Source organism: Plectrocnemia conspersa, unplaced genomic scaffold, assembly GCF_051122295.1.
Source record: "Plectrocnemia conspersa isolate PC_06_02 unplaced genomic scaffold, ASM5112229v1 ptg000009l, whole genome shotgun sequence".
Taxonomy (NCBI): domain Eukaryota; kingdom Metazoa; phylum Arthropoda; class Insecta; order Trichoptera; family Polycentropodidae; genus Plectrocnemia; species Plectrocnemia conspersa.
The window spans coordinates 6,307,390-6,331,755 of NW_028277173.1; the positions used below are offsets into that span (position 1 = coordinate 6,307,390).

The 24,366-nt window shown below is 35.1% G+C and overlaps 6 protein-coding genes across 13 annotated transcripts in view; 3 read left to right on the forward strand and 3 right to left on the reverse strand.

The window, feature by feature from the left end:
• The window catches only part of LOC148231724 (uncharacterized), a 30,884-nt gene extending 28,483 nt beyond the window's left edge, over positions 1-2,401 (forward strand). For all 6 annotated transcript variants that reach the window (XM_088191508.1, XM_088191510.1, XM_088191514.1 and 3 more), the window contains exon 5: positions 32-2,401. In XM_088191508.1, the coding sequence (XP_088047634.1) occupies positions 32-673 (642 nt within the window). In that variant the 3' untranslated portion in view covers positions 674-2,401. The remainder of the gene's footprint in view (positions 1-31) is intronic.
• A 1,966-nt stretch (positions 2,402-4,367) lies between these two features.
• Positions 4,368-7,162, forward strand: LOC148231725 (XK-related protein 7-like). 2 transcript variants are annotated; one of them, XM_088192781.1, is made up of 6 exons: positions 4,368-4,806; positions 4,938-5,003; positions 5,264-5,386; positions 5,892-6,079; positions 6,150-6,302; positions 6,375-7,162. In XM_088192781.1, the coding sequence occupies exons 1-6, from the start codon at positions 4,523-4,525 to the stop codon at positions 6,851-6,853; spliced, it is 1,293 nt and encodes a 430-aa protein (XP_088048907.1). In that variant the 5' UTR covers positions 4,368-4,522; the 3' UTR covers positions 6,854-7,162. The 2 variants fall into 2 exon arrangements, with proteins under 2 accessions (XP_088048907.1, XP_088048908.1); XM_088192782.1 differs by lacking the exon at positions 4,938-5,003 and having other exon boundaries at positions 4,369-4,806.
• Positions 7,163-8,653: 1,491 nt separating this feature from the next.
• Positions 8,654-10,972, reverse strand: Arp8 (Actin-related protein 8). Its single transcript, XM_088192780.1, has one exon. The coding sequence runs from the start codon at positions 10,926-10,928 to the stop codon at positions 9,234-9,236; it is 1,695 nt and encodes a 564-aa protein (XP_088048906.1). The 5' UTR covers positions 10,929-10,972; the 3' UTR covers positions 8,654-9,233.
• Positions 10,973-11,747: 775 nt separating this feature from the next.
• On the forward strand, positions 11,748-13,323 carry Syx16 (syntaxin 16). The gene is made up of 4 exons (XM_088191816.1): positions 11,748-11,899; positions 11,977-12,152; positions 12,214-12,389; positions 12,466-13,323. The coding sequence occupies exons 1-4, from the start codon at positions 11,819-11,821 to the stop codon at positions 13,113-13,115; spliced, it is 1,083 nt and encodes a 360-aa protein (XP_088047942.1). The 5' UTR covers positions 11,748-11,818; the 3' UTR covers positions 13,116-13,323.
• A 1,625-nt stretch (positions 13,324-14,948) lies between these two features.
• vih (ubiquitin conjugating enzyme vih) lies at positions 14,949-16,041 on the reverse strand. 2 transcript variants are annotated; one of them, XM_088191818.1, is made up of 3 exons: positions 15,938-16,041; positions 15,732-15,863; positions 14,949-15,627 (listed from the first exon to the last, which is right to left on the reverse strand). In XM_088191818.1, exons 2-3 carry the CDS (start codon positions 15,836-15,838, stop codon positions 15,198-15,200), a joined length of 537 nt encoding a protein of 178 aa, XP_088047944.1. In that variant the 5' UTR covers positions 15,839-15,863; positions 15,938-16,041; the 3' UTR covers positions 14,949-15,197. The 2 variants fall into 2 exon arrangements, with proteins under 2 accessions (XP_088047944.1, XP_088047943.1); XM_088191817.1 differs by having other exon boundaries at positions 15,732-16,029.
• A 1,361-nt stretch (positions 16,042-17,402) lies between these two features.
• LOC148231729 (uncharacterized) lies at positions 17,403-23,928 on the reverse strand. Its single transcript, XM_088191819.1, has 2 exons — positions 19,102-23,928; positions 17,403-19,032 (listed from the first exon to the last, which is right to left on the reverse strand). The coding sequence occupies exons 1-2, from the start codon at positions 23,136-23,138 to the stop codon at positions 18,099-18,101; spliced, it is 4,971 nt and encodes a 1,656-aa protein (XP_088047945.1). The 5' UTR covers positions 23,139-23,928; the 3' UTR covers positions 17,403-18,098.
• Between the last annotated feature and the right edge of the window lie 438 nt (positions 23,929-24,366).

The following is a 24,366-nucleotide window of genomic DNA, read 5'->3' on the forward strand; positions in this document are numbered from 1 at the left end:
ATTTATGATAACTATCGTTATGTCATTTCAGATAAACCTGCCGCATGACCTTCGACACGTCAAAAAGATGTTGAACGTCAAATCGACGCAACCTAGTGTTATAAACGAAAGTAAAAACATTTCTTGCCCACTATGTCCAGTGATGGTGTCCAGCAAAGCCGTTCTCGCCATTCACATGAAAGAACACGACAAGACGAAACCGCACCAGTGTACCATGTGTGACAAGGTGTACATCCAACAAGCCAGCTTCGAGAAGCATATGAGAAAACATATGCTAGACGGCGCGGCCGGAAATAACATTAGTGCAATAGAACAAGACGGGTATCGATTAAATTATTTTCCTCAGCTGAAAGCCGAAGAGGCGTACGCCGACTCCGGACACGTGAAAGGCGACGGAAAGAAGCCGCTCGAATGCAAAATATGCAGGAAGAAGTACGCGCAGCCGGCCAGCTTCGAGAAGCACATGAGGCAGCACTCCGAGCTAGAAGAGGCCAAGTCTGAAACGATGGTGTTCAACGAGAACGTTTACGAAAAGTTAAAAACCATGCACGGTTTGAAGTATACGGAAGGCAAAGCCGCGAACGAACAAAGTGGCGATACGGCGACGGCAGCGCCCGAGGGCGGTTACATTAACCCGAGTGACTTTTTAGAAGTATCCATGGATCATTCGTGATTAAGAATTATTTAATTATTTAAAATAAAATATTTATTTTTATAGTTAGTTAGGAGAGATTAATTATTTTTTTATTTAAGTTATTTGTTGATTATGTACGTTTAATGTTTTTATACCTTTTTTATATCCGTATAACGATAAATACGATACTGTTTCTGTCGTCTCGACGGGAGACATGTTACAACGGTAACAAATAATTATATATTAATCGAAAAATGAGTACAAACGTAACGAGAAAATATCAAATTTGCAACTACCTCCTAAAGTACATTGTTCATGTTTGTTTGACCAAATTTTACATTATCTAATTAATATATACATTGTTATAGATGAGTGTAATATTTTATATTTGTATTACATATAACGCTTACGTGTGACACTTATCAATACTCATTTGTATACAAATGAAATGGTACATCCCAAATATATATGTGTAATTTTCATTATTAGTTTTAATTTTTAAGTGTGTAAAAAGAATAAATAAATATTGGAATACTCTCGTTCTTGTTTGCACGCATTAGATTCAACTTCAAAATTTGCACAGTTTATTATGATGTACCATATAAGATTTTACTTCTTTGAAATGTGTAATGTAAATGTTAAAAATACATTTACATAAATTATTGTTAACTTTAATATATATATATATATATATATGTACATATATATATATGAATTTATTCTATAACCGATAAACGAAAACAAAAATCCAAATAGTACGCATAGTGTTTATTTAATTTTTTTTGTTCTAAATGGGTATTTCAAAGGCTGATTATATATTGTTATCTACTAAAACTCCTGACTATATAATTAATAGTAGATAGAGCGTAATGTTAATGTGTTCGTATAGCTATACGAACGTCAATAATTGTTGAATTAAAAAGAAACGGAAGTTATTTTGTAAATCGATCTTAAGGTTTATATTTTTATTCATAAAATATGTGAATTTTATTGTGAAAAAATTTAAATCATATAATAGAGTGTGTGATCGAAGTTGATGAATTTGTATAAGAAAATGCGCAACACTTATTTTTCACGCAGATATTATTCCTCCGTGTGAAATATGGATGTTGATATTTTTCAGAGTACTCACATTTCATATTTCGCATAGATTCCATTTATATTTAGCTTAAATTTTTACTGTGATACTGGTTCTGAAATATTATTGATATTCTATTGTATTTCTACTTAGTTTTAAATTGTTGCCTTGATAAAGAAAAGTAAAACGTTCGGAAAGAAAAATCTTTGTAATATTAGTTGAACTATGTAAGACAGTAGTACTTTTAAGACCACACACTGTACCTCTATTGCGCTTCGGTTTGCTAATGTCAAGTTTTCGACGATGAAAAACATCACGTTATTTTTCGACTTTTGCTTTTACGTTTTGACACACGCGTCTAATTTTTATTTAATTTGCGCTTATTATTTTAAATTATTTAAACGTAAAAGGTTATTTTGTAATTAGTTCGGTCTAATGTATAAAAATAATGTTTTTTATCGTCGTCGATATTATGTATAACACTATAAATTTATTATGAAGTAAATATGATTTTTGATTGTGGCAGAACTTTTTCTATACATAATTGTTGAACAAATGTTGGAATATATGAATATAATAGATTACTTAAAATTCATACATAAATATATATTTTATCAGTCGTTAATGTAATAACTTATTTTGTTATTAATCTTTTTTTTTATTAAATATACTTTTTTATTTAATTCATATTTTATTTGTTTTTCTTTTGATCTTCCAAGAATTTCTTTGTGTTTAATAATAATTATAAAAACCTATGATAAATTAAAGGAAGTTGAAACAAACACTAATTATTTTTATCAAATTTATTGGAGTAATAATAAGTCATTTTAAAACATGAATAACAATTGCCTCTATAAAAAAATAATTTTCCTTCTGCTTATCACAAGAATATAATTTCTTACTCTCATTCCGCCAAGCTATCCTATTATTGAATACTTGTCGTTTATTAAATATGCAACAAATAGTGTGTAGTGAATTGACAGTTGCATATATAATTACTAGGAATATAATCGGAACAAGATCATTTTACTTACATTTATGCATGTCAAATTAAATTAGCATAGCAATTTGCAGGTTATTACAGTTTACTTTTTATACACCTGCATTGTCTATTTAAAAAAATATTCCATATTTATTGCTTTAATATAACCTGTTAAATAATATTAGTTGCTGCAGTTTAAATGCAAATCTAAAGATATTCTAGCTTTGAGAGTTAACTAAGAATAAACTCAAATAAATATATTTTTTCATAAAGAATTTATAAATACCAAGAAATCTATTTGTTTCCTATCAATGTTATCTAAAGTCTTTGAAAAATTGTTCGCAAGTAGACCTTTCTTCTCCATTACGAAGATAAGCTAATTCTCGATTATAAATATTAATTTTATTTATTGCTGTGCCACTTCAGTAAGTTTTCATAATTGTTCAAATAAGTATTTATTTATTTAAATTAAATTAAGACCATCGTGACCTAACAGGCTACTCCAATGTGTCACTATTGTCAAAAAAGAATATATAGTATTATTACAATACACCAAAAAATATAATAATTAATAGTTAATATAAAATATAATAGCATTTAAATAATTTTAAATTATCTATAAACAGAAGAAAACTTGAATTGTAACTGCCGTATTTATGTCATAAATAAGCAACATGATGAGCAGAGGACCCAGGTTGGACCCTTGAAGAACCACTGAAGGGGTGAAATATTTTTTCGATAATCATTACAAACTGTCTACGATCTCTCAAATTACTCAAGAATAACCGAGTTAAATCATCCAAGTAACCGAGGTCCAACAATTTTTTAATAAAAATTCATGACAAACCTTGCGAAGGGCTACTCAAAATTAGTATATAGATACGATGTGCACTTGAATTCCCACATTGAGAAAATTAATAAAAATTTGCTTGAAAAATAGCACTACATTGTATGATATTCTATATTTGTTCGATAATTTACAAATTTAAAAATAATATTCGATTATATGTAAAAGTGCAATAATGCCATTTAAAAATCTGCAAACGACAGTAGTTTGTCTTAACAAAACATAATTGAAATCGGCATTTCGGAGCACTTAAGAATTAAACAGTAGTCACGGAAACTTTCAAAGCAATCAATTATTTAATTACTATAACTTAAAAACTCTTAAAGCATTTCTTATTAGCTTCAAGACACTCCAAGAAAAAAATACTAACGGCCTCGCATCGAATAAGTATTGCTAGTGTGCGTATATTTTGTAATTATTATACGGTCACGCACAAAGTTACAGTTCCATTAATCAAAAGGAATGAATCTGAAGTGGAACTAAACAATAATGCTATTGGCACTCTCTTTGCCTTTTCTTCGAATCACTAGCAAACTATAAATGTACAAGAATTTTGCACTCTGTTATTTTATTTCTGGCAGCACTTAACGACTGCATAGAAAGTTTGCATGTTAAGAGTAATCTATTATTAATCTTATTATAGCACTTATGAGAAAATAGATTTTTTGTAGTTTCATTGAAAACATTGTCATCGTAGTACGGTTTATTGAAAAAAAAAAAAATATTTTAAAAACCCTGCTTTTTATTTTTTCTTTAAATCTTAAGCACTAATAATTTTATAATAATTAGGATTTTTGTATACAAATATTATATTTATATGGCCAGCAAATGATGTGTTTTAGTCGATAACGTCACGCGCCTTATTTGACAGTTTTTTTGCACAATTTTAGGCAGATGATACTCGCTGGCGCTTATATTGACAATGAGCGAGGGTATATATGATACAGTGTCTTTTTTGGATTCATAACGGCTCAGAAGAATATGGGGGGACGCGGGAAGGATCCGTACGCCGGAGCGGCCCACCAGCTGGTCAGGAAAGAGCGCTTCAACGAAATGGAAGTGGACGGCCCCCCTGCGAACATGACCGTCTCCAACTGTGACATCGCTGGTTTCGTATACTCGATAGCCGGCCATCTGTTCGACGTGGCCGTCGACATCAACATCGCAGTGAGGTATCACCTCAACGGCGAGATGACAGCCTTCTGGTGGACACTAGCATTTTTACTCCTGCCAGCTTTTATCAACACTTGCATATCGATCAAAATGTGAGTATACTGCTATCATATCGTTTGTTGTATATATTTATTATAATTTTCCTGTTTACTATTAAAGCCAATAATAAAAAATGTAGATGATAGCGTCTTGTATATTGTGTGCGTTCGAAATTGAATTTCAGAATTGATGAGAATCGTTGCACTACACCGTTTTCAATAAGAATGATACCTATGTGCTCGATGTTTAGGTAAAGATTAAATATAAATTAAATATGAATGGAACTCTTCGCCTTTAACCAAATTAACACAAAATAATAACAATAATAGTATATATTAATTAACAAAACTAACATATTTCCCAATAATATTCATCGGTTTTTATCGATTTAATGATACTTAATCTTTTGCTATCAGCAATAATTTAATACCAATGTGTTAAATTGTATTGTTCATAAATTAGTCAGTTGCTGTATTTTTGCGTAAAATATTTTTATTATTATTATTTCAGGTATGCACAAGATAATGACAAACACGACTCTCTCTCGAAGAAGATGACCAAGCAAATGATCTTGAGAATTTTTGTTCTTATATTTCAAATGGCGCCTATTTTGAGATACATTGATGCGTTGAGGTAAAATAATAATATTTCATTGTTAAACTTTAACTTTTATAAATATAAATAAAAGATTTACGTTTAAATTATACACAATAATATAATAAAAAATGTAAATCAATTGATACGTCGTTCTTAGACAAGTATGCGAGATGTATTATTTTTTATAATAATTTTCGATGTCTTTAAGTCATCACGATAGTGCAAATTGCATAAATATAGCTGCTTCAAATTTGGGGATAGGTGGTTGTCTCAAGCTTCCGGTGCGGACTTGAATTCAACTCTGAGATGATCCGTCTATCAGTCCGTCGAATGCTTTTTGTTCTTCTATAGATCGTATTTGTTCTTCAAAGGTCATAAGTCACAAATAACAAGTAACTTTTTGACAACTTTTGAAAAATTATCGTTTTTAGACAAACATAAAATTTTATGAAGCTGTTCTCTAAATCCAATTGTAATCAATACTGTTGATTGAAATAATAAATCTTTAATTGTTTTATAGATATTATTTATTATTTTATAGATATGCCTGGAAATCTCGTAAAGCTGCAAAAGAAGGTGACGCAGCAGCGCAAAGAAAATGGTATCGTTTGATGTTACGAGAAGACAGCGATGCTGCTTTATTAAGAGCTTTCGAGTGCTTCTTGGAGGCTGCTCCGCAACAAGTCTTGCAATTGTCTTTGATGATCGAAGGAAGAGAAGAATTTAAAGGTTACTTTTGTACCATTCGATATGTTTTTAACTATTTATGTTTATTAATAATTTAAATATATATTTTTAGTTCATCAAACACTATCAGTGATATCATCTGTGATTAGCATAGGATGGGGCTTAGCCGCTTATCAGAGAGCAATCAGATTTGCGCAAGATGACAAAGACAATATTTCCTGGGCCGGAAGTATTTTGCAGCTCTTGTGGCATTTTCTTGTTACAAGTAATATTTTTTATTTATTTCTCTGTTCTTTTACCCTTATTCTTTTATATTTATGACTTAATTTTGTTTTAGTATCTCGAGTCATGTCAATTGCAGTCGTCGCTTACCTTTTCCCGTTGTGGTCCGTCCTCGCGTGCATCGTCCACGCCTTCATGATGATAATCTGGTTGCAATTCTTCGAAAAGTCTCCGTTCTGCAAAGATTTCTTATACGGAATGGCCTTCTCGCTTATCATGGGTTTTGTGTACATCTTCACATACATAATGCCCGTAGAAGGAAACACGAGATACAGATACACAATATATTATCTGATTTGTTTTGTGGAAGATTTGGCGTGCACCGCTCTCTGGATATTATGCACAAGTGCTGCCATAAAAAACTCCTCGTTTTACAACCCAATCATCGCAGTCACAATCGTGCCTTACATATTAGGTATTATGTTCATGATTTTGTATTATAAATGCCTGCATCCGAGAATCGGTTTTGTCTCGAAGCGTAGAGCTAAAACAAATAACGTCAATTGTGATGCAATTAGAGTAACCACCGCCTGATACCTCATTAGTTTTACGATATATTTTGAATACTTTACACGGTGCTCAGTAATTTAGAATGACTGAAGTTTGGTCAACGAATTAATGAAATTTTTTTCACAAGAAAAGACTGAAAGCTACAAATTAGTTGTATATTTATTATGTATTATACATTTTTAATGTTAAGGTCTGTTTATTGCTTTAATTTAATAGCGAATTTAATGGATAGCTCAAAAATAATAATAATGTTTGATAAATCTTTTATTAATGTATACTCGCTTAAGTTGTTTTTGGGTTTTCTGTTATATATAATATACATATGAATTTAAACTAATGATTTCAGATTTTGTAGTATATTATATATAAAACAAAAATTTGTACGAGGGTGAGTCAAATGAAAATCTTAAAGATGTTCAACATGTACCAAATGAGATATACAGTTTGAAATACATTTTGTTTCTGTTTTGTTTTCACTGCCTCTTTGAGCAGTTTTAAACAGCAGTGGAAACGCTCTTAACTCTTAATAACAATATTATGATTTACTGAGAATCATACGAAGCATATCTAAACAGAATTTTGACCAATAAGAGAGCGCAAAAAACATTTATCCCTTCTCAGAAGTCAAAAATCCACATCAAAAGCAATAAAATCGTGTCAGCGCCATCGCAATGGGAACGCTCGTTACCGAGAGTTCCCACTGCAACGGCGCCGACACGATTTTATTGCTTTCGACGTGAATTTTTGACTTCTGAGAAGTGATATAGTTTTTTGCACCTCCTATTGACCAACATTCGGTTTGAATATACTTTGACCAATACTCTCATAAGTCTAGAATGATATTTTTAAAACAGTAATATCAAAGTGCAGATAAACTACGGACCAATATGTGAGATGCGATGTCTCACTTGACCTAATGAAAGTTATAAAACTATAATTAGTTTTAGAACTTTCATTAGGCGAGTTGGGTTTGGTTAATTTGTGTAGGTTAGATTTGGGTTTAAACAGCAAATGGAGGTTTCGCAACTATCAAATTGAGTTTCAGACATTTTAAAGCAGCATATAATTTCACTAGCGCCTATCAATTAAATTATATTTTTGCTAATAGAAATATGTATTTACTGGTGAATATATTTGGACTTTACTAGTGAAAATATAACTCTACTGAAAAATTAACATTCACGTAGATAAATATCACGTATATACATAATAAAGTTAATTTTACTAGCACCTGCCAGATAAATTATATTTTCACTGGTAAAAATGTATTCCGATATGGTTTCACTGAAATGATATATTTAAAAAAATACTTTCGGGATAGACTCAAGTCTTTTTTTTAATTGCAGACACTAAGTAGAATTGTTGATATATGATTTATCTCCAGAAGTGATCTTAATTAGTTAGACGATTTTCCTACATACTTTTTATACCATTTGAGTGACAGACACGCATTACCATACTGAACTTTTATTCGTTTCCTTTTCACTACTAAAATGTCGCGTATGTGGCGACTATTTTAAGCTACTGCTGTGTTGTACGCCTGATTCATATCTGTTATGTACTCTTTCAATTATATGTAACACTGCTGCTAATTTATATAATAATAGTTGATTGTTATCACATTTTTAAGGGTTTCATTCAACTCGCTTTTGTTTTAACAAATAAATTAATTCATAGGAAAATTTAATATGAGTCAAGGCTGTTATCTCATTCTATCAAAGTTTAATAAAACACTTGCCGATGTTACTCCGAATGAGTATGATTAATAATTAATTTTGTGGTTTGCTGATATATTGTATAATATGTAAAATAAAGAACAAATAATTGAAAAAAATATATTTCTTCAAATATATTCAAACATATACAAGATATTATTTTTGGTATTTTATATAAAACAATAATTTTGCATTTAGTATCAGATTTTATAAGCAACAAGTAATACAGGTGATACAGATTAAACGTAAAAGCTTCCAATATAAAAATGGTTCAAGTAGTATTCAAATATAATATATATTTTTCTGTTATATTAACAGTTTAACGTGTAAAAAACTTCATGTGTATAGTTCGTATAAAGAAGGTAAATGTAAATCACTTTAATACTCATTACCAAAATTATACAATAATATTACTTGAACCATCAATAATTCAATCAATAATTTATACTATGTATTTTATATAAAACTATCGAAACAATTCAATTAATTGTAATTCATGTAAATTCAGTATTAAAAATATGAACAAATTACAATTCATTATACATATATGTATATATATTATTTTTATAGAACTATAGGAAAATGTATTTTTGTATTTATTTATAACATAAGCTTTTTTCTAACAATATTGTAGTAGGTACTTATTTTTTTTAATAAATAAATATAGAAATACTTTTGTGTATATATTATCACCATATAAATGGCGACCTTTCCCTTAACACTTTAACGCCGTATTTTTGCCATTCTGCCTGACCGACCCATAGTTCGTTTGCCGACTCCAGACAAGACATGATAGCGGCTCCTTTCCAAGCCGTCATCGACGGATCTGTATCCTTCGGTGAAACGACGATATCCATCTGTTCGGTCCTATAAATATAAGGAATCTGAAGAGCCAATCTATTCTGGAGCCAGTTCCCTAAGCCTTGCATTTTAACGCCTCCTCCGATAATTAAAATACAGCCGTACATCTTACGTTTCAATTCATCGTTAGGACAACGCTCTATACTTTGCAATATTGCCGTATCTAATCCGAGAATTTGACCGGGCGCTTGAAGAACTCCTTCCGAAGCTTGTTCCAAAGTATCGACTACGATATCCTCGTCTTGATTTGTAGAAATTTGATTCTCTCCGATATTTCCTTCTACGCCTTGAACGGCTTCAGTCGGACCTCCGGTTTCAGCGTTATCCTTTTTACGACCAGTCTCTCTTAAATAATCAGCGTCGAATGGATCTTCAGGATCGCCACTTTGTGTTATTTGATTGTGAGTATTCTTCGGTCCGGTCAAAGACAATAAGTCAGTATAGAACATCGAAAGTGGTGATATGATACACTCGTCTCCTACTTGCAACGTTATCTTCTCAAATTCTTTTCCCGGTTTATGAGTCATGAATACTTTCTCTTGAGGTCCGCATATATCTAAATTTATATGGCAATATTCTTGATATAAATTCCTCATTAACATTGCGTCTTGAGGATACATTTCGTTCCAGTCGCTATAAGGAAAAGCACTTTTATGCAGCATCCAAGATAATACTTGTGAAGCGTCGCCGCCTCCGTAATCCATTCTTAATCTAGTACTTTTATGTGACATTCCATCTTCTATACAAGAAATTGCAGTCTTTTGATCGCCTATATCTAAAACGCAAGCATATCCGACTCCGGCTCCGAACGTAGCACCGACGCTCTCTTGAATCAAAAAACAATGAGCAAAACCTAATCCGTTCAATAACAATCCGACAAGATTCTTGAGATGACTTCTATTATAAATATCTGGAATCAAAAGTACGCATCTACATTTACTCAACTCGGATAATTGTATACCTAGTTTATATTGAATAACGTTCGACCATATGGCTTCAATATCTGTAAGTACAGACATAAGAGATCCTCCGACGCCATTATGAAGATTGAAATCACCTCTCTTATAAGGAAAGTGTACATTATATTCACTCTCCGGATTCAATTCTAATACACTTTCTCCAATTATACATTCATCTTCAATCTGAGCCCAATCTGGAACGCTTTTACCCAATTTTTCAGGCAAGGATCTACGATTGAATGCTGCTATTTGCTGGGGAGGTGTCGCATATCGTCTTGAGCCATTACTCTGCACGCACGATTGGAGCGTGTGCGATATTTGCAATCTGCACTCTTCCAAGTCTTCTATCATCTCTTTGGATTTGTTTATCGTCGGAGGTATGAACGGGTCTTTATGGCATAATCCGCCCGGATTTCTCTTTCTCGCGATACAGTGTAAAGATTTGACGGGATTCAGATCGGAAGCTCTACCCATTTGGACGTACAATGAACCTGGATGTATCACGATTATATTGTTGGTAGGAAAGTGTTGCGATTCTTGATCGGGTTCTTGATATACCGGCATTTTCGAAAATGTAAATAACCTCTGACAGTTATGACATTTGATTCAATGTTGCCACTATATATTTTTAATTATATTTTTATTATTATTGTTTATATAAAAATATTATAACTACCTATAACGAGTTTTTGTATTGTTTTAATTAAACGAACCATTGGATTTGTAAAAAAATAATATTTAATATCTAGCACAGGGCCGGGACTAGACATTTTGTCTCCTGTGGTATAGAGAAAAGTTTACGCCCCTATGTATTTTTGTGTTTTAAATAAATATAATTTCAAGCAAAAATAATAAATCACACAAATTTGGATAATTATATTATATAAAAAGTCATAGAACAGTAATAGTACAATAGTTGTAAAATGATACAGTTTTGGACATATTAAAAATGAAATGACAACAAACTTTAACAACAAAAAAACAAAATGAAAGAATATTCTTTTTTAACCTATTTTATTATTAAAATTATATTTTAACAAAGTATTTTTTTTAAATTATTTTGTTGAATAGTATAATAAAAAGTTATAAAAACATATTCAAGATCGTCACATAAAATAAATAAAATACATATCATAAAAGTATTAAAAATATAATTTTTTAGTGATCCAAATACACTTGCTCAAAAAAAATCAAATATTACAATAGGAACAAAATGATATGTTGCAATATATTTTATGAACTTTTATATGTCGTATCATTGATTGTAATAAATAACAATGATTTTAATTAATATAGAAATTAATTGAAATATGCAATAGGTGATTATTAGAAATAATACATTAAAATTAAATATGATTACAAAAGTTGAATGGTCATCGTGTTAGAACCAAATAAAAGCAATGAAAAAAACAGAAGTGAAATGTCAAAACTGACGTGAGAAGCGGCCTATCAAAATGACCAGTAGGTCGCTGACTGACGTGTTCCTGTTGATGCGAAACAATGCCGTCCAAAGCAGGCACATTCTCGCCGAGCAGGTGGCTATTACACAATTGCCATATTTATCAGATAAAACTGTACAATATGCTAAAAATATTGCAATCGCATGTCATAGTCTATGTCCGATCACGTACGCTTGCTCAGAGATGAATCGGCTTCGGTTTCACTCAGAGGAGTCGATTTGGAATCGGGTCTGGACGGCGATGGAAGAGGGAGCAATTCGCACAGCGGCGCTCACTTACCTCCCGCTTGGTCGGATTCTTTGGAAGAAACACAATATATAATATCTAGGTATTATTGAAAATATATTTTTGTATTCGGACTTGATGATAATGTCGTTTTATGATTGTAGATTACGTTCCAAAATAACAGAATTGCAGCAAGTGCACGCTCGGCATCTACAGAGGCCGACGCTAGACGATAGTTGTATCGAAGAACAGCAAGCGAGTCGTTTGACGTCTGAAATATCGCGACATTTCACAACAGCTCATCGTATCGTACAATCGATTAAAGAGCATTGTAATATAGGTATTTATATACCTAGTCTTAGATAAATAACGTGGCACCCAAAGGTAGTTTAATATTATTTTGTTATATTTTTAAGGATCTCAATTGGAGCAAAGATTAGCGAATAACGTTCTATCGTCGTTGGTAGCTACTCTCCAAGATTTAAGTTTAAATTTCCGGACTTCTCAAAACAACTATCTAAAGTCGTTGACGTCCAGAGAAGAACGATCTAATGCGTTTTTCGAATTACCTAACTTTGACGATCTCGAATCGAGTAACCTGCCTAACAATATCAGTAAAACACAGGACATATCGTTCAGGCCGGGGACGTCGATGCAACCAAAGAACAGTACAAATTCGAGCGCTTTCTTCGAAGAAGAAGACATAGATGAAGTGTTTCAGAAGCCGACTAGTTCGAGGATGAACCAACAGCAACTGCTGCTGTACGAAGAAGACAACACTAAACTGGCACTACACAGAGAGCAGGAAGTTAATAAGATTGTGAATTCTATCGTAGAGCTGAATGATGTATTCAAAGACTTGTCACACATGGTGCGCGATCAAGGCACCGTATTGGACAGAATAGACTATAACATCGAACAAACGCAGACGAGCGTCTTCGAAGGTTACAAGCAGCTGCAGAAGGCAGAGAAGTACCACAAGAAAAATAGAAAAATGCACTGCATATTCGTTCTAGGATCTTTAATATTAATTTTGTTAATGTTATTGGTCCTTGTTAAATCTTAAAAGTGCAGTAGATAGGTTTGTTTATTTATAATGAATGACATGGTTGTCGCATTAGGTTTTGTCTATTTATCTACAGAGGAAAATATTTTATAGTCTATTAGGTTAACATTTATAATCAGTATGCTTACAAAACTATTTATTAACATGTTCATTAATATAAACAAAAATTGATTACTAACAATTTTCGTATTATACTTTTAGCAAGTCATGCTTGTTTATCATTTGCTAAATAATTTTATGTTATTTATTATACTTGACCAGTGGCGGTTCGTCCATATGGACTGCGGGGCTGCAGTCCTTCCAGCATAGGATGAAATATTAAAAACGTTTGTTTTAAATTTTCATGTATGCAACTCAGTAAATTACTTTTGTGTAATATAATATATTATATAGTACATATTTTAGTTTAATTTAAGATATTTTTACCAATCTTTCAACTTTTATTGCTGTAGCCCCACCCTACATATTCTTACTGGCCGCCACTGTACTGAACCCTTCTTTATAATCATCGAAAATAACATTTAAAATACTTTTAGTTGTTGAATAGGAAATCTTATGTTCTATATATCTCCCATCAACAAAATCTTTTGGTTGCCGTGTCTTTTTAAATCTAATATAATAAAATATATATATATATATTCCAAAAAGTGTCACTTGCCCCTGAAGCCAATACATTAGAGTCCATTAAAAATATATCTGATTTTTTCTTCAATGTCGACCTTAGATTTGCACAAAATCCAATAAAATTTTCTTGCGAATATTTTTAATTGAAGCCGTGTTTTTCAAGAACTAATTGATTTAATCCTGATTGCGTACAAACGCCATTATTTTATAAAAGCTAAAATTTTTCTCTGATATATAATTTCTCTGTTTTACTAAAATATCTCTAGAACCTTCAATTATTATATTTTATTTATATTCACCATTTACTGCAGTATCTGTAGTTATTTTAAAACACATATTTTTATTATAATTTTTTCACTTCGTTAAGAAAAAAAAGTTTTACAAGGACATAAATATGGTTTTTAATAAAAAAAATTTTGACCACTGATCTGATGTCTTGATTCCCAAAATAGTTCAATGTACTTTCTTCAATTATGACTGATTCAAATGCCGTTAATTAATCACAACTATTTAAAAAGTCAATAGATTATATGCAATATGCTTCTAAATAAATTTAGACATCTTTGTTAGTCCAACTAAAGGTTTGGCAATCGCAGGGTTAACGTTAAGCACGTTGACGAGTTTTTGAGAATATTAATTTCACAATATTAAATTACAACAAGATTTCCATTAAATTTAATACTTTCTTATTAATAAAAACCAATTTGAATTTAGTATGAGAACTATAAAATTTGTCGGGTTTTCAAAAAAAATAATCAGTTACGTATATCTGTAAAATGAAAAAAATTGTAACCTGTTAATATTGATGATAGAATAATTTTGTTAATACAATATCCTAGTCAATGGAGCATTTCTCACACTATACAATAGATATATGTATGCAGACTGAACGAATGCGACGACCTATTATTTTAATCTTTTAGCTTATACAATTTATAATTAGGTTATTTATTGAAACAGTGGTTTTATAATTTATATAAAAAAGTTTTATAGCATATCATTCCTTACGAGTCACGGTACAAAAAAATGTAACCTGTTATTTAAAAATCATAAAATACGTATCTGTGATGTTTTTTGTTGTTGTAATAAAATATTTTTATTTATTCATATATGGAGTTGTTAAAACAATGGCAAAATAGATGTAACAATAATAAATTTTACATATAATTGGAATTTGATTCGTTATGATATAAAATAAAACGAGTCGTAATAATAAATTAAAATATATTGCAGAAAAGTCAAATAAAGTATTAAAAAAAAGTGTATATTTAGAAGTTCCCGACTTATACAAGAATAGCATTTTACAAAAGAAATTACATACGAATTTACAAATCTAAAAGTTCAGTATAAAATGCCATATGGGGTCGAGCCTCGTTCATTTTTAACACCGCAGTCAAAAATCAATAGGTTCGATTGTGTCTCTCCGTCGTATTGTACAGCATTCGTTTAAAATACAATCTATAAATCTTTGTGTTTTGAATAGTATTCGTCTAAATGTCGCTTATATTCGATTTGATTGGACCACAGTTCCGACGCTTGGGCGTTGAGGGGACTGTCGACGTTGGGTTCGCCCAGGAGGCTCTGGATCGACAGCAATATCGTCCGGACGTCGTACAGAGCGGTCCACTTGTCTTTTAAGATGTCCAAACATATCATGCCGCCCAAATCCACGTTGGGATGGAAACAGGGGGTTAAGAATTTAACTACTGGAGCCGAGTACGGGTAAGAATTGGGAAATTCCAGCGATAGTTTGTAAGTCTGACCCGCGTACACGGAATCGTCCGCGCCACTGATCGTTCCGATCCACTTGAACAGGTTTTCACTTTCAGGGAACGCCGAGATGCCTTTGTCCGACGCTCGCATCAGCTCCATCAGTTCTTTTTGAAGCCTGAAATAAAAGAATACGTTGCAAAAGAGGCGACCAAGTGTTTATGAATGTACAGATAAAAGCCACGTCTTCCATAGGAAAAATGTTATTGTTATGTGATCGACCTTTTGGTGACTGCGTGATTGTCCATGAGGCGGAGGTTGTCTTCGGGTTGCTTACGGGAACGACCTGCCGGACCTGATGCCAAATGGGGATCCACGTTTTGAGCCATAGTGTCGTCGCGTTGAGAACGTTATCTAAAAGTAATTCCAAACGAAAATGCAGTCTGTCGTGATGAATGCGATTCACAACGACCGCTAGGTAACCGCACCTTTTGACAGCGAATAAGCAATGGCGGACAACGCAAATTTAACGTTATTCAAACCGTTTGATTTTTTGGCCATAAGGTAAAGCATACTGACCATTGATAAACGAGTAGTGTTGAACAAAATAATGTAGAAGATTTAGGAGCATTAGTAGCAAGGATGTTAATATTTATTATTTATCGGTGTATTACATATTGTTTAATTGAGTAATTTTTATGTGCATTTAATATTTTTAATGGATGTTTTTAAGACGACACGTTAGAGTTGTGTACTACATCTTCATCCTATACTAAACATATTATTTTATGTGCGGTAGTTATAAAATTTTATTTATTTTTTTTCGTTTATTTATTTTAAATTTATTAAAATGAGAACAAAACTGACCTAGAGTTAAACAGATAATGTTCCTTTTGTGATTAAAAAACTAGTTTTATAACAATATTCACGAGCATTTACACTAGTGTCTGTCAAACTGTGTTCCGATATAAACAATACCACGTCGTAAATAATCTTATAAAAAAATCAAACAATAAAGAATAGTAACGAAACCTCAGAAAAATGAGAGCGTCATAGCAAACAAGACGAACACTTCAGTAAAAAGTCCACCTCATCAAAGTGCAAATACATCGAATATGGTTTTATATTACATAAAAAAGATAGCTCGGTTCCTTTTTGTATGATTTTGTAAAGGGCCTATTTATATATGTATATGTGTATTTAGATTTCATTATGGTCAAATTTGGCAGCACTCTGGTAACACTCTTCTTAAGGCGACCATCGCACTGTCCATTTATCATATTATTAAATATGTAAGTTCATCAAATCGTATATAAAAATACTATTGCAGCGGTTCAATCTGTGTCTAATTGCCACCCGTTACTTTCCATTTCAAATTACTGTAATAGGAATTTAATTATTTTTATGCTGATAAAGTATATTTAATTTTATTTGGATTTTTACTTAGTGCGCTGCAAAATAAATTCTTGTCCAGTGTGTGGTAAGGTAAAAAAGTTTGTCAGACACTGATTCACACTTTCCGTGAAAAAACGCTATTTAAATGGCAAGGGATTTTACAGCAACCTTATACTTAAAATGAAAATAGAAAATAAAACCATCTGGTATATCCATAGTTTTAAGAAAAATGTGTGATATTTACTGTTTTTATAGGAGCCTTACTTATGGTCTCATTAGTTGTAAATTTTCCACTGTAACATAACAAATGCTAGTCCAGTAGGTTACAGTGGAAAGTTAAGTTATATTTTAATCAATAGTACCAATTATAGTAGGTTTTAATGCTATCACTAAGATGAATTACCTTCAACAAAATATTGTTAGTTTTAGCTGTTTGTTTACATTGTAGCAAGCTGGTGTTTGTAAAAACACATAAGACATGCAAATTTTATTTATTGCATATGTTGCGTGTAGGGATACGCGTGCTGGTTAGGTCTTAGGTCAATCCAAAAACACGTGTGCTGGTGTAACAGTTTTATTGAGCTCGGCGTGGTCCGACCGCTTTGTAACGACGATCGGAGCCGACTAACGTCAAAATTGGGTGCTTTCCCGAACGCCGTATGACGGCGTTCGCGAACGTGTACAAACGGCGAAACGGGCGTCAACATACCCCCCACCATGAAACATTAGTTTCATAATGACGGGCACATCAGCGGGCCTTACAAGTGTTTGTCCTCACATTACAAACTCTGTGAGGACGCGATGTTTGAAATAATACTAACACAGAATTACAATAAACATGACAATAAATAAAATTACAATAAACATGAAGAAAGAAGAGGAATGTTAGTAGTACTGTATAAGGTTGTAAAGCTTAATGTTAGTAACACATGCACATCATATACATTTTGCTTGTTTGTACTATATTATTACCAAATACAAACAAGAAGCCTTCGTTCATTTTTTGACAATTATTTAAATGTAAATTAAAACGGACATGAAATATTATAAATAGTTAAAGGTTTGATTCTTAGCTAAATTTTAATTATTTTGGTTTGCTACTTGGTTAAATTATAAACTTGGTTTGCCACATGGCTAAATTATAAATTTGGTTTGCTACATGGCTAAATTATAAATTTAATACATATAGGAAACATGATACACATTTAAATTATTAATAAACAAAACACAAAATATAAAATTGCTTGCACTGCACTAGCCTTTATTTGGCACAGCACACACTTTAGTTATTGGCCTTTTTATAGTGTCATTCTTTGTTTTAATCGTCACTACTCGAATTAGTCCATCAGCCCCTGGGTGAATTGCTTCAATGCGGCCGATCACCCATTGCAATGGTGGTAGGTTGTCCTCCTTGACAACTACCATTTCGCCGATGGCAGGTTTGCAATCCACCGCTCGTACCCAGGTTCTTCTCCCTTGAAGCTCTGCCAAGTACTCGTTAGACCATCTTGTCCAACACTCCTGCACTAGGTCCTGCATCAAATGGTATAAATTTGTCCCCCTAGAGCTGGAAGTATCCTGTTGAGGAAGAGCTGTTAAGGGGGTGCCGATCAGGAAGTGGCCCGGGGTTAAGGGATTCAGGTCTTGTGGATCACTCGACATTGGAGTCAATGGGCGAGAGTTAAGGCATGCCTCTACTTGGGTAATTAGTGTATAAAGGTTTTCGAATGTGTACATTGATGAGCCGAGTGTGCGACGCAGGTGGTGTTTTACACTCTTTACGGCGGCTTCCCATAGTCCACCCATGTGAGGAGCTCGTGGAGGAATGAACTGCCACTGTACTCCTAGAGAGGCTAGGTGGTCTGTTATTGCAGAACAGTTGGTTTTCTTTTGGATGAAAGATGTCATTTCACGCAACTGTCTATCGGCACCGACAAAGGTGGTCCCATTGTCTGAGAGAATGTTGTGTGGTTTTCCTCGTCGAGAAACGAATCTCTTAAGTGCGTTTATAAAGTCGGCAGTAGTCAGACTACTGACTAGTTCTAAATGTACAGCTTTAGTAGAAAGACACACCATTACACAAATATATGCCTTGGTTACCTTAGCATTGCGATGCATTCCGGTTTTGATATTAACCGGGCCTGCATAGTCTATGCCGGTGTTAGTAAATGGTCTTGAAGGAGTAACCCTAGAAGACGGTAAGTTTCCCATTATCTGTATTAATGGTCGGGGACAACAGCGAAAACACACTAGACACCTGGATAGAATGCTGCGAACTACACGTCGTCCGGCCAGTGGCCAAAATTGTTGACGCATCACTGTTAGGAGTGCTTGAGCTCCCAGATGTAAATGTGTTTCATGCAAATGTCTCACAATCAATGTAGTGAGGTGATGCTTAGGAGGCAAAATCATTGGATGGATTTGGGCTGAAGGTAATTTAGACCTTTGAAGTCGGCCTCCCACCCTCAGCACACCTGCATCAAAAAATGGATTTAAGCTTAGCAGACGGCTTTTTGCATGAAGAGGTTTATTTAAACGCAGAGCTCTTATTTCTGTAGGAAATGTCTGCAGTTGAGCTAAGCCAACTAGTGTTCTCGTAGCTCCGTCCAACTCAGAAACTAACAGTGGTCCGACAGTACGGTTCACTGAGTGTTTACAGTTATATATAAATCGTTTGACGTAGGCGATCGTACGCTGCAATCGCAAAAACTTTGAAAAGCGATTCATTATGTCCCAGTCAGCCCCAACCAATGATGCAAAAACAAATGTATGTTTTACATCGGGGATCTCTTTTGGGAGCACAATTGTTGATACCGGCCATTCACATTTGGATTTCGAAAGCCATTCAGGTCCGTGCCACCATAACCGACAGGAGTGTAATTGAGATGGAGGCACACCACGTGAGATCAGGTCAGCAGGATTGTCCTTTGAAAGGACATGTTTCCAAGAGTAAGCAGCAGACTGAATTTCTGCCACCCGGTTAGCTACAAAGGTTGTCCACCGTGACGGCTGTCCGTTGAGCCAGTGTAGAACCACTGCTGAATCGGACCAACATGTAACTGTGGCTAATTTAAAATTTGTGAGTGACTTGACTGAATCTACCAATTTGGTTAGTAATACTGCTCCACAGAGCTCAAGCCGAGGAATGGAAATTTTAGCCAACGGTGCGACTCGTGACTTTGAACACAATAAATGAGAATGGGCATTACCGACCTCGTCCTTGGACAGAACATATAGACAAGCTCCATATGCAAGTTCAGAGGCGTCGCAAAATGCGTGGAGTTCGAAACTGTGCTGATTTGTCACTACGTGTCTTTGTATTTGAAGACTGTTCAAGGTAGTCAGCTCCTTCGCCTGTGATTTCCAAGCTCGCTGGATGTCAGAGGGTAATTCTGCATCCCAAGCAAGTTGTCTCTGCCATATTTGCTGCATCTGAAGTTTATTTATGACTGTAGCGGGCGCTACTAATCCTAATGGATCATAGACTCTCGAAATTGTTGACAGAAATTGCCTTTTCGTATATGCTACTGTGGGTTGACCTAGATTTACCTTAAAAGATAGTATGTCTAGTTGACTATTCCAAACTAAGCCTAGCGTTTTTGACGTATCTTTCACGTCGAAGTGTTGGCTAGTGGAACTAGTTGAATTGTTTCTGAGATCCTTGTGGTTGGATCTCCACTTTTGCAATGGAAAATGTGCTGCTGTTAAAGCAGTAGAGACACCGAGCATTATTCGCTTAGCTTCTGCTAATGTATTAGCTCCGGTTATAAGGTCGTCGACATAAAAATGGGAACTGATAACTGTAGCGATTTCAGGATCGGCTGATTCGAGATCTAGTGCCACCTGGCGTAAACAGCGAGTCGCTAGAAAGGGAGCTGACGAAGTGCCATAAGTGACAGTATTGAGAACATAATGTCTTAACGGTTTAGTTGCATCAGTTCTCCAAACGATTCGTTGCAGGTCAGTGTAGGGCTGACGTACTTTAATTTGTCTGTACATTTTTTCAACATCAGCAGTTATTGCATACCGAAACCCGCGAAAACTCAACAAGATTTGCACTAGTGTGGGTTGGATGGTTGGTCCGATCATTAAAATATCGTTAAGTGAGATTCCCGAAGAGGACTTTGCCGAGCCGTCGAAAACAACTCTGCACTTTGTAGTAGAACTGGCCTCTTTTATCACCGCATGATGCGGCAAGTAATGATAAGTCTTAACGTTATCTTTGCTAGGTGGGAGACACTCGGACATATGTCCTAGCTGAATATATTCCTCAAGGAAATTGACATACGAAGTACACAGATCCTTGTCTTGTTTGAGTCGTCGTTCCATTGTGTGGAAACGGCGTTCAGCAGCTGCCACTGAGCTGCCTAGACATGCAGGAGATTCTTTTAACGGCAATGTCACCGTGAATTGACCTGACTGATCTCTTTCAAAGGTCTCCTGAAAGAGTCTTTCACACTCCCTTTCCTCGTTTGAGAGATGTGCCTTAGGTTGTACTTCCTCAACCTGCCAAAACTTTTGTATCTGACTGTGAATGGCGTTCAGGGAAAGATGACAATTAGTAATGGTCGGTTGGATATCTTTCGGGTACGAAACTGTACCGGTCAACACCCAACCGAAAATGGTGTTTTGAATAATTGCCGGGCTTTCTTTACATAATTGCTGCCGCTCTGCCAGCAGGGACTGCCAAACTATGTTTGCGCCTAGCAGTACGTCGATTTCTCGACTTTTGTACCACAAAGGGTCAGCGAGAGTAATGTTTGTGGGAATCGAAGCGACGTTCGGGGACTGATCGGCATGTGGTAGCTTATCAGCGATGCGATCTAAAATTAGAAATTGGTCAGCAACGCAAAATTCCTGATTGCAAGACGACAAACGTGCCTTGACTTGGTAGTCGACTTGCAACTGTTGGGCTTGGAGGCCAGAAATCGTCGCACTCGTGCGCGTTTTTTTTAATTTTAGCCTGGATGCTAGCCTATTTGTCACGTAATTTGATTGTGAGCCCGTATCTAGCAACGCACGGCACGGCACTGCCTTTCCATGCCGGTCCGAAATGTAGACGATTGCCGTTGCCAAAATAACCTCTGCTGACTGATTAAATAGTGAGGTCATTCTAGCTTGCTCGCCGCTTTCTGTTGCAGGTTTAGAATTTGCCTGCGAATAATTATGGTTGTCTCCACGTTGATGCGGATCGTGCAGCATAGTATGGTGCCTTGCATTGCAGATCCTACATCGCCCAGTATGGAAACATTTGGCTTTGTTGTGACCTGCCTGTAAGCAGTTGATGCAAACGTTAATTTTCCGCGCCAGTTCCAGTCGTCTTGGGATCGACAATTGTGAGAATTGTCTGCAGAAAGCTAGAGTATGCGGCATTTTGCAGTGCGGACATAAATTGCCGTGTGATCTGTCCTTGGTATTGAGGAAGTTAGTTTTCATAGGTGGCACTGGTCTTACTGCCCGAGAAGATGTGGAGGTGCTACCTCCTAGAGATTGACCTCTTAGGGTGAGGAATTCCATGAGCTGTTTAAGGGTGGGCAAGGCAACATGAGTTTGTTGACTCTCCCATGCTTGTTTGGACAAGTCGTCTAAACGCCGTACTACCAAACTCACCACGATGGCATCCCAAGTGTTTTGGCCTAGATTTTTTAGGGCTAAGATGTTCGCCTCAACAGTGTCTACCAGCTCTAACAGCGATTGCTGGGAAGCTACCTGAATTGGTTTTAGGTCTAACAGAGCAACTATGTGCACATTGACAATCAGCCTAACACTGTCGAAACGAGCCAGTACTCTTTCCCACGCCGAATTGTAGTTTTCGGCGCTCAGTTGAAACGCTTCTATCACCCTGGCTGCGCTATCCTTAAGCGCATTTTTTAAGTGATGAAACTTATGGATGTCACTTAGTTCGTCGTTATTATGGACGAGCTGACAATAAGTGTCGCGGAAGGCCACCCACTTTGTAAGACTGCCATCAAAACTCGGAATGCTGATTGATGGCAGCGTTAATTTTTGGTTAATTTGCTCCTGTCGCACTTCAGGTTGACGTTTTATGTATACTTTTGCCAAATTAAGGACCTCAAAGTACCTATCTTCAAAGGCCTCGACTTCCTCATCATACCCTTCGGCATCCAGCAACCTAATTTGTTGCTGGACAGCGAGGAATCTGTCCAGCAGTGTACCAAAGCTGCTGAACTTATCTCTGACCCTCTGTTCATTGACAGGATCAGCAGCTAGTAGTTTGCTAAACCTCGTTAGCTCACTTTTGAGGCACGCCCTACTGTTGGTCAACAACTCCATGTTGTCGTTGACCGATGACTATCAATTAAAGTGTGTTTAATGGAGAGGAAGTTAGGTTAGGATGATCGACACTAACCTTTCTCTCCTGCTGGATGCGACTGCTTCCTGGGACTCGGCGTCCTGGTGGTGCTCCAGGTGATTTGACGGCAGCTTCCTGGGGCTAGACGTCCTGGCGCTGAGCTTCGGGGGACCAGATCCTGGACCCGCTAGCTCTTTCCACGAGCGACTCGACGCTCCACTGCGTCACTTCGGGGACCAACTCCTGGACCCGCTGACTCGTCGCTGTGCTGTCCTAACCTGACGGCTGGGTAGCGCTGCTCGGCTCCGCGTCTGTGAGTTCGTCCACGTGGTGGACGACCTCGAGGTTAAGACGATGTTTTCGGATTAGACCTTCGCGACGTGTAGGCGTCGTCTCACGTATCCGGCTAGAAGGACCAAAATGTTGCGTGTAGGGATACGCGTGCTGGTTAGGTCTTAGGTCAATCCAAAAACACGTGTGCTGGTGTAACAGTTTTATTGAGCTCGGCGTGGTCCGACCGCTTTGTAACGACGATCGGAGCCGACTAACGTCAAAATTGGGTGCTTTCCCGAACGCCGTATGACGGCGTTCGCGAACGTGTACAAACGGCGAAACGGGCGTCAACAGCATGCATTTACAGATTTGTATTATACATAAAACATTTTAGATGTCAAGTTTCCATTTCGTATTATATATTAAAATCGATACAACACTACACATTTTTGGCGGACGGGTTGGAATTAGATATAGATTGAGCTGCTGCAGTAGTATTTTATTGAGATATAGTTTGGTTTACATGTTAAAATATGCAAGTGAACTAGTACTGTCTCTCCATCGAAGTCAACGAAAAGGATTGTGATACCGTCACTTCAGTGTTACCAGAGTGCCGGCAAGCTTTGGCCATAATAAAATAAATACATATATAAATAGGTCTCCATCCATTTCCTTACGAATTATAAATTAGTATTACAATTTATTAGACTAAATTAAATTTTCAAATGGTAATATTTGCTCTTGTCGCCTTTATTAGTTTAAGGAATATTTTTTTTTATATAAAACTTAATTTTATTATAAAAAATAACATACATTAGTTCCAGGAGTTAAATATTATAGTAATCATGACAATTGTAGTTTGTAATCAAAAGATTTTTGTATTATATAATTATTAAATTAATGATTGATAATTATGCAGGTATAAATAAACATTTG